The sequence below is a fragment of the Lytechinus variegatus genome, chromosome 16, assembly GCF_018143015.1.
Source record: "Lytechinus variegatus isolate NC3 chromosome 16, Lvar_3.0, whole genome shotgun sequence".
Taxonomy (NCBI): domain Eukaryota; kingdom Metazoa; phylum Echinodermata; class Echinoidea; order Temnopleuroida; family Toxopneustidae; genus Lytechinus; species Lytechinus variegatus.
In genome coordinates this window covers 4,973,879-4,989,978 of record NC_054755.1, presented here as the reverse complement: position 1 = coordinate 4,989,978, position 16,100 = coordinate 4,973,879, and the positions used below count along the sequence as shown (strand labels likewise).

General features: G+C 36.2%; 1 protein-coding gene across 1 annotated transcript in view; it reads left to right on the top strand.

Moving 5' to 3' along the window:
• Positions 1-16,100, top strand: part of LOC121429563 (dynein heavy chain 2, axonemal-like) — a 73,216-nt gene that overhangs the window by 19,162 nt on the left and 37,954 nt on the right. The window contains exons 21-41 of the mRNA XM_041626645.1: positions 267-467; positions 1,070-1,226; positions 1,682-1,856; positions 2,398-2,561; positions 3,175-3,336; positions 4,002-4,125; positions 4,688-4,907; positions 5,427-5,607; positions 6,320-6,458; positions 7,429-7,589; positions 8,006-8,161; positions 8,846-8,971; positions 9,822-9,932; positions 10,257-10,549; positions 11,156-11,345; positions 11,813-11,993; positions 12,963-13,090; positions 14,252-14,404; positions 14,597-14,722; positions 15,355-15,573; positions 15,721-15,838. Coding sequence (XP_041482579.1) covers positions 267-467; positions 1,070-1,226; positions 1,682-1,856; positions 2,398-2,561; positions 3,175-3,336; positions 4,002-4,125; positions 4,688-4,907; positions 5,427-5,607; positions 6,320-6,458; positions 7,429-7,589; positions 8,006-8,161; positions 8,846-8,971; positions 9,822-9,932; positions 10,257-10,549; positions 11,156-11,345; positions 11,813-11,993; positions 12,963-13,090; positions 14,252-14,404; positions 14,597-14,722; positions 15,355-15,573; positions 15,721-15,838 — 3,485 coding nt within the window. The remainder of the gene's footprint in view (positions 1-266; positions 468-1,069; positions 1,227-1,681; positions 1,857-2,397; positions 2,562-3,174; positions 3,337-4,001; positions 4,126-4,687; positions 4,908-5,426; positions 5,608-6,319; positions 6,459-7,428; positions 7,590-8,005; positions 8,162-8,845; positions 8,972-9,821; positions 9,933-10,256; positions 10,550-11,155; positions 11,346-11,812; positions 11,994-12,962; positions 13,091-14,251; positions 14,405-14,596; positions 14,723-15,354; positions 15,574-15,720; positions 15,839-16,100) is intronic.

Below are 16,100 nucleotides of genomic sequence, written 5' to 3'. Positions count from 1 at the left end.
ACAAAATTTTCTTAAAAAGAGGTCAAACTGTATTTTGACAATGATTGCCATTTATGCATATTTGATAAAATCTAGAACCCAATAAATGAAATACTAGTAGTACAGTTAAAGAAAATTGCGTATCTAGCTAAATGGACTTAATAATAATAAACATAATATTATGGCCCTCAAGATATTGTTGTATGTAATCAATTGGTTAGATCCACCGCTGGTTGAAGTGATGGAATGAGACATATTGACATATTTTTTATATTTTATTTTTTAAGATACACTGAAGTAGCGAACAATGTCCAGAAGGAGGAGACTGTGCTCAACATACAGTTTGTTATGTTAGACTGTTCACCACTCAAGTTTGCACTACTCAGCCACTGTAATGAATGGCAAAATAAGTTCACCACTCTCCTGGCTGAGATGGCCAGCCAGAAGCTCTCTGATCTTCACAAGTTCCTCCAGGAAAACCAAGAAAAGTAAGAATCAATCCCATTTTTTTTATGTCAGTCATAATTATCATTCTGCCAATAGGAGTGGGAATCTAGGTAATTTAGGAGTCAATGAGATCATTTATGTTCAAAGACAAATATTGTTGAAGAAATCATGATCTGTTTTTCAGTGTTTTCTTGTCTTTTCTTAATTACTAACTTGGAGTTGTAGTGCCATTGCTATGCCATGGACTGAGATAGCTTGCCAGGAGACAGGATAAATAATTTTGTATATCAACCTATTGTTGACCAATTCATATGTTGTCATCTTATGAAATTTAGGAATTGTAAACAGATTATCCAAAAGTTAAGGAATTATAGTTTGATAATCCGCCATTTAATTCTTTCCACCCCCTCCGCCCATAAAAACACAGATACATGTAGATCAAACATGAATAAATAAATAATGAATAAATGAATCATACATGAAAGAGAAAAAGTTCTAATAAATGATTGGAAAATTTGCGTACATGTACATGTATGTTCAGATTGTTTCTTGCTCTTTATTTGTTTTCATGTATTTGACCCTTTCCTATATGCCCCTATGTGATATGTTTCTTGTAATTTTGAATTGTTAACTATATTTACAGACTGAGCAAGCCACCACAGACACTTGATGAGTTAGGTGACAGCTTGGAACTGCTTGAACAACTTCAAAAAGACCAGTCCAACATCGAAGCTCGCTTCCCACCACTCTACGATCAGTTCTCAATCCTGGAGAAATATGATGTCCCTATCCCAGATAATGTAAGTTGCAAAGAATCATGAATAGGCAAACAATAATTATGTGATGATTGAATAGTTAATAGTATGAGAATATGTTATTCATTGGATGTATGGGAACAATTAATGTTAGGCCTGATTTATTTGATTGTTCAATTTCAATATTTATGATTCATAAAATGAATAAAATAGCCATATAAGTAATTTGGGAGATATACAAATTTAATATCAAAATATCCATGAGTACATGTATGTATTTGCATTTTTCAGGGTTTAATTTTTTTACTATTCATCAAGGAAAAAATAGAATAAAGGGATGTGAATATGACTTATTTTTCATTTTTTAAATAAAATTTTTATTGAAATTCCTTTTATTATGTTTTAGGGGAAACTAGAAATTTGGGCTTCCAAACTGTAATGATTAAATGTTGGATACATATACATCAAGATGATAAAGTATATTTTGGTATTGTTAACAGGTTCGAGCAACGTTGGATGACTTAGGAAACGAATGGGTAGCATTCCAGCAATGCTTGATTGACAGTGATGTCATGCTCAAGAAACACAAAGAGAAGTTCAAGACAGGTCTCATCCACTCTGCGGAAGAATTCAAGAAAACATCTCATCAGCTCCTGGAAGATTTCCAAACTAATGGTAAAGTAGAGATATTTGGCAATATTCTCATAGCAATTATTTACTCCTCTTCTTCCTCCTCCTCTAACCTTCTTCTGCTCTTCTCATGTGTCATCAGATTTACAGTCCTTTAAGGACTTATAAATATGGTATTTTCTCGTTTCCTTTTCTTTCTTGCCTTTCAACTCATTCTATTAATTTTTTTGTCATTTTCTCTTGATTCCATCTTGTTTACAGTCTTTTTCAAGAAAAACCTCCTAATCGTTATCTGTATCACCATGCAAACCTTAATTATCTTCATCACTTATTTCAGTCGGTATTTTCCCTCTTATGAAGGGTTAATGACCATAATGCCGTGATGACACTCCCTCCTTCCATTTCTTTCTGTCTTGACGATACTTGTGCATTTCAAGAACATTTAATTCTGTCGTAGCCATCATATTTGTGCTATTCAGCAGTCAGGTGACATGTGATGATGCGCTGGCGTCCATTGCTGCGACCAGAGAGAAAGTCACAACTAATTCTGTTGTAACCATTCATATTTGTGCACTATACCTATCAGGTCCGTTCAGCAGTCAGATGACGTGTGATGATGCGCTGGCGTCCATTGCTGCGACCAGGGAGAAGGTCACTGACCTCAAAGCCCAGGAGGCCACCATCAGACGAGGTCTGAACATCTTCAAGATCGACCAACCTCCTTCCAAAGAAATACAACAGATGGATAAGGTATTTATTGGCCCTGTTACATGAAAGATGCAATCAATTTTGTAGTCAAGTGTAACTGTAATTCTATGACATGGTGTGTACAACAGTCACAATCGATTGTAAATATTGGTCATAGAGACGTTATTTAAAATGTGTTATGCGCTATACAAGAACTGTATATTATTATTATTATTTATCTCTTTTTGAGAGGGTCCATGAGCCTTTGCAACTAGCCTCTATACTGTCAGTTGGATATCATTTGAGGCATTTATAAAAACTTGTGCATATCTAGTTTGTGAGTAAATCTTTAGATTTTCTAGACCTTGAATCTTTGTATGGCTAATTATCAATGAGTAAGACTATTTTTTTATATTATCTCTCTTGAATAGAATTTATTAGTGATCGTGCTTTGATTTGTGATCCTTTTGTTTGTCTTTCTCCAGTGTCCAATCCTTACAAGCTGTGCTTTCCTTAGGGTCCTTGAATTCTGTTGTAGATTTCTTCATGTACATGTATTGGTTGTTTTAGTGTTGTTAGAAAATGAATGAATTAAATTGAATTTGATGGTACTGTTCAGCTATTATACAATGCTGATTGCATGAACATTGTCTTATCCACATTTTTATTATCCTAGGACCTGGACTATATTGAGAATGTTTGGCAACTGACCAAGGAATGGGAGGAGCTGTGGAGCAAGTGGAAGGTTGGCAAGTTTGCTTCCCTGGTTACCACGGAGATGGAGATGACCGCCGGTCAACTCTTCAAGAAACTCAATAAACTCAGCCGAGAGCTCAAGGTGAGAGAAAAAAAATCTTAGGAATTACAATGTAATCTGACTTGACAATTCGCTCTTTGTTAGAACTGTCTTTTAATGATATGTAATCTCATCGTCCCGTTTCATTCATTGTCCATCATTAGGATGGTGACAAAAATAGAATATGGTAGTATATAGTATATTTAAATCCATCAATGTCATAATTTTTTCTTCAGGAAATTTGCACAAGGTCCTTTGTAAACAAAGAGAAGCACACTGAATTAAAAAAAAACTATGAATGTATGAACAGACATCACATCTAGAAAATGTTTTGAACAAATACAAATTTTCAATGTTTGACGTTGTTGGCTTTCCATAGTTGTGGTTGATTGTATCAATCATAAGTCTTTGTAAGACAAGGTCTTGGATTCTTCAATTCAAAATGAAAAGCATTTGGTAAATGTGGAAGAGGAAAACAAATATTGTGAAATGTACATATGTACATGTATATGGAATGGACCGTCGGATTTTAGTTTCTGCTCCTAGAGTACAAAAATGAAAAAAAAGTGGAATGTGTGAAGTTAAAAATAAGTATGCAATGATAATAATAACGATATTCTTTGCTCTTAAATAAAACTATCCCATTGTGATAAATGTATAATGAACCCAAGAATTAAAATACTATGTGTGCTTATTTTTCTGATCAGGATAAGAGCTGGGAGATTGTTGACTTCTCTAAGAACCGTGTTGATCAGTTCCGTCGTACGATGCCTCTCGTTACCGACCTTCACAACCATGCTATGAGAGAACGTCATTGGCAACAATTGCAAGGTAACTCATTGAGATCACCTGGTGCCCATTTCACAAAACTTGTCATAATAACAAATTCGCAACCACAGTTAAAAGCTTTCAAGATTATTTAATATGATTGGCTGATTGTTACAGATATGGGGCATTTGTTATCAAATATTGGTATACATATTACTTGTCTTGTAATCCATGTACTGACCTGCCATTTGTTTGGAATGGAAAAGGTGGACCTGATCTCTTTATGTATATATAGTATATCAGTGTCTTTGAACTTGAATAAAGTCATGATTAAACAGCAACAGGTCTTCATGAAATGGGCCAATGAATTGCTACTTTAGTATTACTTATGGTTCTTTTCAATACAAAAAATATTGGGGTAATGGGAATGGATTGCTAGTATTATGTGTTACAATCAAGCCAAGGAAGAGTCCTTTCTGAATTTTAATCCTCAGTAATAAAGTTATTCGAAATTCCTCCTTTGCACCTTGTCACCAAACAAACTCCAGAAGACATTCAATCATAGGTGTTGGGTAGAATGTGAATTTAACCGATGCCATCTTTCTCTGTTGCTTCCCAACACCAGACGAACTCCAGAAGACGTTTGACCACACGGCCGATGAGTTCACCCTGGAGAAGATCATAGAGCTGGGGTTTGATGCCCATGCTGAGAAGGTGGCCGAGATATCAGGAGCAGCCAGTAAAGAGTTGGCCATTGAACAATCCCTGGCTGGTATCAGGGATGTCTGGGAGGAGACAGTCCTTGATGTATCACCTTACAAAGACAGAGGCCATTACAGACTCAAGTAAGTTTACCATTGTTATGCATTATCACACATGACGATACATAGAGCATGTGACTCTCACATCTAAGCTAATTTGCATCTAAAGAAAACAAAACAGCATTGAGAATGTGCTGGGTTAATGAATATGATAGATTTTAAAGTTATGAAAAAAAAATTTTTTTAACTTATATGAAGGTTTTATACAACCCTATATCTTAAAGATATTCAAGTGTCCATTCCATAGATAGTGACTGTGTGAAAAAACAAACTGAACCTTATGATTTTACTATGGTTTGTAAAACAAAAAGCAGGGCTTTAACTGAAACTAGGTGTTCTACATGTATATGGTTTTAACAGGGATTAGCAAGTTAGGAAATTACGGACACAAATGATTCAAAATATTTTGTAGATATTTCCAATATCTCAGTCTTTCTACATCCTACATTTTGAATAGTAGAAGGGTATTATTGAGAGAACTTTCTAAAAAACCACCAGTATTGTACTGCATACCTTTTGACCCCTGACCTTTGATTTCCACAGAGCCACGGATGAAGTCTTCCAGGTGCTTGAAGATAACCAAGTCACCCTCTCAACGATGAAAGCCTCCCGCTTTGTCAAGGCCTTTGAGAAGGAGGTAGACTACTGGGAGAGGACACTGTCTCACATCCTGGAGGTCATTGAGATGACATTGACAGTCCAGAGACAGTGGATGTACCTAGAGGTGAGAGCTCAGAATGATCTTCATGAGTGAATCTCATACCCTTGTCATGAATTCGCCCTGAAACAGGACTTCGTGTGGATCGGAATAGTGCGGACCTGCAGGGGTTGCAATAAAAATTGCAGTTACGAATTCATAAATAGTCGACATTATTTGACTGCCTCTATCCTAAATTCAAAGATGAGGTGGAATTCAATTTCAGTGCAGATTGGTACCTGTATTTGCACCACTCAAATAATTCAGATTAATATGGTCCATAACTTTTCATGAATAGAAAAAAGGTGCATCCAGTCTGAATCCAATTATCCAGGAATTGTGAAATGGGTGTTAATGATGTCCTAGTTATACTCTTACATGTCAACGTGATTGGTTGGAAATTTAATAGTTTAGTCGATATATTTGATAGATATAATCATTTGAAAATACAAATTGAATACTAAATCAATGATATTTACAATATAAACCAATTAGTCATTCAATTAGACTTTGAAATTGCTGGTACCCCCCTTAACTCATTTATCCCCGTGCCGGAAACAACTCTGGTTATGGTCTATGAAAATGTTCATTGTTGTCAAATCAACTTGTGATTAACCGGTTAATCAACCAATTGGAAATCTATTGTTGGAGGTGTATCATAAGTACAGTGTGTACCTTACATATGGATGTAAACTCAGACTTGATTGAGATTCCAAGTATTGATTTTATTCTTATGTAGAACATCTTCCTTGGTGAAGATATCCGTAAACAGCTCCCCCGTGAGTCGGCAGAGTTTGACAGCGTCAACGCCAACTGGAAAATCATCATGGTCAGGTTACACAAGGATAACAATGCTCTACGTGGCACTCATCATGAAGGTAAATACTAGGCATTTATAGCCTTTTTTTTACAAGAAATGTTGTTATATGTTTATTGTTATTAAAATTTGGGGCGTTGACAGAATTATCTGAGTGACTTCACCCTTCAGTAGAGATATTAGAATGTTAAAACTAATTTGAAATTCGATATTGGAGATGGTTTTGTGGTTACACTAGTAAAACAGTTTGGTTTCTTTGTGAATCTACATGTAAATGCAAGTAAAAAACCTAGAAGAACTACAGCTGTACATCCTCTTCAAGAGACTAAGCAAAGAAGATGATATCTCTCACCAAATATTGTTTGGTCACAGACATCTCATTGGTCAGTCTAAAGAATGAATTTGTGGTTTTTCATCACATTATCACTTATAGAAAATGCCTTTCAAAATGTACAAAAGTGCCTATTTGAAATGTAGATGATTTTGTGATACTTTTATTTTATCAATTCTTAGCTGCATTCTCTGTGTCATACATTTTTGTTCACCCACGGAATTTTTCAGTGTATTCCACTGTTCAGTTGGCTAGCAATCTCAATTCTTTTATTGTACTTACTCTTAAGGCCACCACATACCTTACAACTGTTCGCGATCCAATTTTGGAACTAATCTCATTTCTCTCATTTTCTGAAAATGTGAAAGGAACATATAATTTTATTTGATGTTAAAATTGATGGAAAGAATACTAATATAACCATTTTGAAAGATTGCAAGCCTTTTATTTTGGAGTAAAGGCAAAAGTAGTTATTAATTAGATTAATTAGATATTAAATTTGATTTTAATCTAAGAAGGATGATAGTATAGTCACAGATTCGAACATTGGTATTCGTAAGATGATTTCGAACATTGCACAGTAAGATATTCCATGTCTCAATGTTAGCATCAAATTCTACTAGGATTTATTCCTAAATCGGGTCGCAGACCAATCGTAAGGTGTGCGGTCGCCGTAATAAATAAACTTTTGACTGCATAGGTCTGCTTGAAACTTTGAATGAGATGAACAACAAGCTTGAGGAGATCCAGAAATCCTTGGACATGTACCTAGAGACCAAGAGACAGATCTTCCCTCGGTTCTACTTCCTCTCCAACGATGACCTTCTGGAGATCCTCGGCCAGTCCAAGAATCCTGAAGCAGTAAGTCTACAAAGCCAAACCTGTGAATGTTTGAATGGATACACACACACATAAAAGAAGATTAGTCCATGTAATCAGTTGATCTGTTACAATACCAGACCACCTTTTTATTTTGTCAGATGTTGTTTTTCTCGTCTCCTTGTAGCGAAGTTATATGTGCTACTTACAGCAACTCCAATAATTTTCCTTTTGATATGCAAATGGACTCTTCAATGCACAAGCCATTTTTGAAAACACCCTCCCCCCCACCCCCCATCCTCATAAGTGAAAATCAGCCCTAAACCTTTAACGTGATAAGTATTTGCATCTTTCTGTGTATCGGTTGTAACCTCTATCAGTTGTATCTGAAGGAGTGTTTTGATGGCATCAAGACTCTAAAGATAATATTCTCTTTACCTTTCAATTCACATCTGTAGGTTCAGCCTCATCTGAAGAAGTGCTTTGATAACATCAAGACTCTTAAGATGCATAAGATGGGTATCACCCAGAAGTTTGAGGCTCAAGGAATGTATTCAGCGGATGGAGAGTATGTGGAGTTTGGTCACCCAGTTCTCCTTGAAGGCCCTGTTGAGGTAAGCCTATCTAAGATGTTTGAAAGTGTTTCTTCTAATATTAGATGGGTACAAAGGGGATGTTTCTTAAAATCTATATGTAATGGTATGCTCACTTTTTTAAAGGCTGGAAGTGAGGTGCAAAACATGAACCTAAGTTTCCTTTCAAAATTAAACTCTTTGTCCTATGAAATGCAATGCTGGTATTTCATGTTGTGTTGCCAACCATTAAAAAATGTGATTTTATATATTGAATGTTAACAATAATTAAAACACATAATGTGTGTGTTATTAATGCTCGATATAGGATTAGAACCTGAATTGTACTAAAGCACAATTGAATAGGAACTGTTTCTCTTTTTTTTCCATGTAAAGTGTTGACTAGATTTAACAGAAACAAGCCAGTTAAGGTGAATCGTCATTCAGAGTGTGCTTGCAAGATTTTAAGGATCAAGTATTACATTCTTTTGTTATCTTAAGCTCAGAAGTTAAACTTGTGATTTAAAGTATTTTTTTTCTTGAAAATATTTTCTTACATGGTATTACCTAGTAATTTTTTTGACAAAAGTATTTTCCATGCTTTTGCCAGAGGTGGAATTGCTGTGGCTTTCATATCCCCCATTGCTTTGTCTATTCAGAGATGGAAACTTGAATCAGGCTTTCGGTAAGGCGCCTAAATTACAATCCATTTCATTCATTTGACAGGCCTGGCTGTGCGACATTGAGAGAACAATGAGATGGACTCTGAAAGATATCTTGAAGCAGTGTAAGATTGCTCTGAAGAAGAGTCTTAGCAAGAGAGACAAGTGGGCCAAGGAATGGCCTGGACAGGTAAGATGACCCCACACAAGTGTCGGTGGAGGAAAAGAGTAATAAAGGCAGAGAATGAAAGAAAGAAAATGAGAGAGGACAATTAAATTGGCTTTAAAGAGAAATGCCAGTAGTTGCAGTAAACACTGATTTCATGAGAAAGTCTGTAAAACCAGGCTTAATTGTCAGTATATCATCGAGGATCTAGATCTGGTACAGTTACATAAACTAAACTTTGTGAAATCTTGAAATCTACGCTGAAAAATGTTCACACTGAAGGTCACCAACACAGATAAGCGCACGTGGGACAGTGTATTATTGTTGCTTTGAATGTCGGCCGAACGCTTGACCCGAATCCTGTGCTTATTTGCTGATTTCTCTGCAATTACACAATTTCTTCCAGAATCCTTTAGCGCATACGTTTTATTTATACAGACACTTTGGTGGTCATTTCATTGGATTCTGCCCGAACTCATTTTAATATCGTTACCACAACTGGCATATACCTTTAACAATCTCCACAAGCAGTGTAAGATCACTGTAGAATAGATACATGTTAGAAGGAAATATATAATCTGTTCAGGGGCTATTTCTTTTGCTTCTTTGATTCCAAATGATCTTTTGTATTGAAATCAATGGTCATCTGTAGTAACTATTTTGAAAGCTCGAATTGAAGCGCCCTTTGTATTTCATGGGGGGGAGGGTGCTAAATTGCCATCAGCTCTCATGTTGATAGTAATGCATTGCAAATTCTAGAAGATTTGTATTTGAAATACTTTTGTAATTTTCTGTCTTTCTTAACTTTATGTTTTTTATAAGCCAGGACTTAATTGTAAGTACCTAATCTGATTGTCTTGTAACATTTGTATAGATGCTGATTACATCAAGCCAGATGCAATGGACAGCCGATGTCACCAAAGCTCTGGCGACCACCAAGGAAAGAGGAGACAAGAAGGCTCTCAAGAGCATGAAGAAAAAACAGGTATAGATTCAAATAAGGTGCGCGTGAATAATTATCATTAATAATGATTAGACGCTGTGTTTGCCTTTATAGCACTCCACAATAGAAGTATTATAATTATCCTGGCTTTTAGCAGCATAACTGTTACACACTCTGTATTCCTAGGAATACATTTTTGACAAGTCCCCAATTGAATCATCCATATATATATTCATTTAATTCCTTTATTCCTTTGTATGTGAACAAAATGTTCATATACATATGAATGAAGTTATTGAATAAATTGCAAAGTACACATTACAATTTCTAATATCATTGACTCTGATTTATGATTCCTCCTGTCAGATTTCCATGCTGAACAAGTTCTCCGAGATGATCCGAGGCAACCTTCCCAAGATGCTGCGTGCCAAGGTGGTAGCCCTGGTCACCATTGAAGTCCACGCCAGGGATGTGATTGAGAAACTGATCAAGGCCAGTGTGAACGATGTCACAGCCTTCGAATGGCTGATGCAGCTTCGCGTCTACTGGGATAAGGAGATTGATGACTGTGTGGTGAGACAGACCAACACGCAGTTCCAGTATGGTTACGAGTATCTGGGTAACTCAGGACGTCTGGTTATCACTCCGTTGACTGACAGGTAGGTGTGATTTGAATGTTGATAATAATAACATAGGATTTGTATAGCATATGTATCCACCTTGTTAGGTGCTCAAGGCACTCCTTTAGTATGATTTGTGAATTAAATAAAATTGAATGGAATAATTAAATTGAATTGAATGAGTGAATCAAATTTAATTTAATTTGAATGGATTGAATTGAATGGAATCAAATCAGTCATATTGAACTTAATTAAAAGGGTGAATTGTATTGAATTGAATTTGAATTGTTACTGAATTGGAATAAAAGTGTGAACCAAACTGATTTGAATTTAATTGAGTTGAACTGAATTGACCTGAGCTGAACTGAACTGAATTAACTTAAATTGGATTTGATTGAATTGCATTGAATTGAATTAAATTGAATTTAAGTGAACTGATCCAAACCAAATGTAAAAGAAAGGAATGGCACACAAGTAGTCAGTATGAGCAGACAAATACTAAAGAATAGAATAGAAATGAAAGTGACCTTGTCTAACTGGCTGTTGATGTAAAAGAAATGAACTTAATCATTAAATTTAGATGTATCACTTCAGTTTACACAAAATAAATGAAAGTAATGACTCAAGGACTTTCTGTCTTTTCAGATGCTACATGACCCTAACCACAGCTCTTCATCTTCACCGTGGTGGTAGCCCTAAAGGACCGGCCGGTACGGGTAAGACCGAGACTACCAAGGATCTTGGTAAGGCTTTGGGCAACTATGTCATCGTTGTCAATTGTTCTGAAGGTCTGGATTTCAAGTCTATGGGAAGGATGTTCTCCGGTCTAGCTCAGGTAGGATCAACGTTAAAACTGGCGATTAAGTTTGAAAAATAATAAGTTTTTTATTTAGATTTCACATTGACAAAATTCTTAATTATTTTGGTATGCATATTATTGTTCTGATGATAACTCTGTATTTCTGATTTTAATTGTCAAATTCAGGATTTTCTATGCTGTCATCTGCAGATATGCAGAATCGTGATTTTAATCATTATTCATTAATTTTGGCTATCAATAATGCATCAATAATACATCTCAAAGGAATTACATGTAATACAATATCATATAATACTGTGGTATCTAATGTATAACACAAAAATGAATGTGTAAAAAGAGTTAACAGAACATTCAAAGTCATTTATGACTATAAGACCTAATCCAGTTCATTAAGAGAGAGAGATGAGGCTAAGTTCAGCTTGTACAGCTTTTTTTATTATACCATAACCATTACCTTTTCTGTACTATATTCTTCTTTATAGACTGGTGCCTGGGGATGCTTTGATGAGTTCAATCGTATCAACATTGAAGTATTGTCTGTAGTAGCCCAACAGATCCTGTCGATCCTATCGGCCCTAGCTGCCGGGTCGTCTCGCTTTGTATTTGAGGGACGTGAGATTAACCTCGTCTGGTCATGTGGTATTTTTATCACCATGAATCCTGGTGAGTCCTAAACTACCCAGCTTAGTGGGTGTTTCACAAAGCTACTCGTAAGTTACGAGCGACTTCATGAACGACCGTTGATCCTTTCTTAGGAGCTCAATCAACACCAGTGAAAATAGGATGTATATTTTTTACCACAAGAAAGGATCACCAGTTTTTCGTAATGTCACTTGTGACTTACAAACAGCTTTACAAATTACCCACCCGGTGGCAGTTTTATAAAGCTGTTTGTAAGTTGAGAGCAACTTCACTAACGACTGGTGATCCTTTCTTAGGAGCCCAATCAACACCAATGACAATTGGATGCATATTATTTACCACAAGAAAGGATCACAAGTCGTTCATAAAGTCACTTGTAACTTACAATCAGCTTTACAAAATACCCACCTGGGGCCGTTTCATAAAGCTGTTCGTAAGTTAAGAGCGACTTTAAGAACGACTGATGATCCTTTCTTGCGTTAAATGGTGTCCACCAAAATGTTTATTGGCGATGGTTTAGGGCATAAGAAAGGATCACCAGTCTTGTGAAGTCGGTTGTAACTTACAAACAGCAATGTGAAACACCCACCAGTACTGTTAACAGTATTTTTTTTCCTAACTCATTTCGTTGATGTTGATTAATACAGATTTAAGTCCTTTGTTTACACATGATTTTCTTCTTATTTAAAATTTTGAATGATCATTATTCAATGTCTGCAGTTTACCATTTAGTTGAATTGATAAGCTACACCTTCTTTTTCATGACATTAAATTAACAGTTGTCTATATTATTTAAAGCTTTCATTATTTTAATTAATATTTAGATTTCTATACATGTACATGTATATACAGTATGAAGCTTCAAGAAGAACGAGTAAATTTTTCAATTTCCTGAGTGGTTGTTTCTTTGATTTCTGAAAAAAATGAATGGCTTGAGTTAAATTTAATTCAATTTAATTTGAATTTTTCATTTTTCTTCCCCTTTTACAGGATACGCTGGTCGTACTGAGTTACCTGACAATCTGAAGTCTATGTTCAGACCTATCTCTATGGTTGTTCCTGACTCGGCTTACATCGCTGAAATCATCCTCTTTGGAGAAGGATTTGGCAATACCAGGGTAAGGGAGAACAATTCTTTCCATTTATTGGATTATTTTAGTTGTAAAGAACTTGATCTGTAATCACAAATATTGTTTCGAATGTGTGGTCTGGAACCATGATTTATGCAGATTTCATACATTAATATAGTGTGCATATTTGAATGGCTTCAGTAATGAATGGGTAACTGGAGTAAAGGTGGTGATGGAGCTTTTTGGCCCCCAAAAAGCTCCATCACCAAGAAGAAAGAGAAAGAAAAGGAAAGGATAAGAAAAGGGTAAAATGTAATATTATTTTTCTGAATATTGTTGAAATCTATGAGAAAATTAGCTTATTATGAAAGGTCAAGAATTTTTCCATGCTTGCAACTTCTTATGTTGTCCCATGCACCATGTTTGGCCCCTTATTATTTTTTGCTCTGCATGTCACTGGGATTAACTCTACTCTAATTTCCTTCTGCAAGGTATTTATTGACACTGTGCCTGAGTTCAGCCCAGGTGACAGTGGGGCCCTTGTAGGACTCATTCCTTGAAATGCATATACACTGTAAAATCTTGCTTGGCCAAAACCGGGGTGATGATATCACATCCTTTGGAAGTGTGGAGAGATGTTTGCTAATAAGGTGATATGCACTATACAAGACACTCCTGCTGGAAATCTCAGCTCCACTAAAATGTACAGAGAACAAATTTAACTCTAGGAGAAAGGGTCTTTGCCACTTCAGCTCCATCTCCCTGGAATGCTCTTCCACTGGGGATCTGATCAGCAGAATTTGTTGAGGCATTTAAAAAGTATTTAAAATCCTATCTGTTTTCTTCTTTTGTTGAATATTTTAAGATTCAATTCAAATAAAACATTTATTTTCTTCCATGTCATTACATTTTTCGTAAATATAAATTCATACATAAATCAATTTGTTATGAAAAATATAAATATGTTCATATTTGGTTTAAGGAAGAAGGTGTATACCCTAAAAGCTGAGGCTTGTGGCGGGATATGCCTGTAGACGAATATACAATACAAGGTCATGAATTGATCTGTCAATACACCCACACAATGAAACATTATTTTATCTGTAATCCCCCTCATCCCTCTGCACCGAGAATAGTTTACTAAATAGATAGTGCATAAGAAATGCTGTGATTATTATTATGTTGATGATATTGTTTCTTGTCTTACAGGTGCTAGCCAAGAAAGTCCACACCCTCTACTCCCTGGCCGTACAGCAGCTGTCCAAGCAGGATCATTATGACTTTGGTCTCCGTGCCCTCACCTCCGTGCTCCGCTACGCCGGGAGGAAGAAGAGAGGATTCCCTAATGTTCCTGATGAAGAGGTATGGTAGCTCAAAAGAAAACTTAGATTAACAAATTGTGATAATTCGTCATGTCGGTACAAGAATCAGCATTTTCACGCACCCAAGCGTTGGTGCAGAAACACCTAGACCACATAAATCCATCAAACTGGAGACAATTGCACAAATTATTTGTAGATATTCTGTAAATTTTCTTCATTGATACTTCCCTAGGTGCTCTTGTTGGCTATGAAAGACATGAACGTTCCTAAGATGACATCCACAGATCTTCCCCTCTTCAATGGCATCGTCTCGGATCTCTTCCCTGGAATTGATGCTCCAGTCATTGATTACGGCAAGGTATGGTGGAGTGCAATCACTGTCGGGGGGGGGGAATTATTGTAGATACTCATATTGTTTGATAGTTTTTTGGTGGCATAAGATTTGCAGGTCTGAAAATCAAGCATAAGCCTTGTAGTTGATTGAAGAATTTGAAATTGATTTACTGTTGTGAAATATTATCTATCATTAGCTATTGATCGCAAGTAAGATTCTTGAAATTCTGTCTGGCAAAAGCAAAGAAAATTAAATGGAAATTGAGCCTAAGGATACAAAGTGCTGCTATTATTACCCCAGCTTTTGCTCGAGCTACAGTCACCGGTGCTCAGTGCATTTAAGAAATTAATCTTGCCAGGTACCCATTCACCTCACCTGGGTTGAGTGCAGCACAGTTTGGATAAATAAAATTTGGCGAAGGAAAACACCATTGCTAGGATTCGTACCCACGACCCTCTGTTTTAAAAGCGTGATTCAGAAGGGGGTCCCCAGCAAAAAGCCGGAAGACCATTGCTCTGTAGTAGTGTAGTAAGACTGTTTGCATGCAGAAGTTTGATTCCTTGGTAAAGATTAGTGCTTATAGAGTTTGTGTAGATTAATGAAAGTGCATCTTGCTTTTCCTGTCATAATGATCTCCATTCTTTTCTGGTTACCAGATGAAATCGGTGATTGAGTCTGAGCTTGTCAAGGCCGGCCTACAACCAATCCAGTCATCTATCCTCAAGGTCATACAGCTCTTTGAGACCAAGAACTCTCGCCACTCTGTCATGATCGTCGGTAAGACCAACAGTGGCAAGACTGTGTCCTGGCGCATCCTACAGTCCACACTATCCAGACTGAAGAAAGAAGGCGATGACAGCTACAATCTTGTCAAGGTAAGCAGGAAATACATTTACATGGTCATTAATTGATTTTTCTCAAATCATCTTTATGCAGTTTTGAGCATTCTGTTACATATATATACTTGTTCATAACAATTTAGCTCCTAACGTACTAACTTATTTATATTTGTTTGTTTTTAGGAGTTTCCAATCAATCCTAAAGCTCTGTCTTTAGGAGAGTTGTATGGAGAGTTTGATCTGAACACTAATGAGTGGACAGATGGTGTCCTGTCTTCTGTGATGAGACAGACGTGTGCTGGTAAGTAATTACAATATCATAATGATGATGATACTAACGATGGTTGGAACGGGGATGATAGTGGCATGGCTGGTAATGTTCATGTTGACATTGTTGAATGTGTGAAAAAATCACATGTTGTCTGCAAGTACACCCAAGATATATCATTATCAACATTAAGGTGGTGGTGGTGGTGGTGTAATGATGGTGATTATGATAGCGATTATGGTGATGATTGCATTGAAGATGATGATGATGACGTGGTGATGATTATGATGATGAT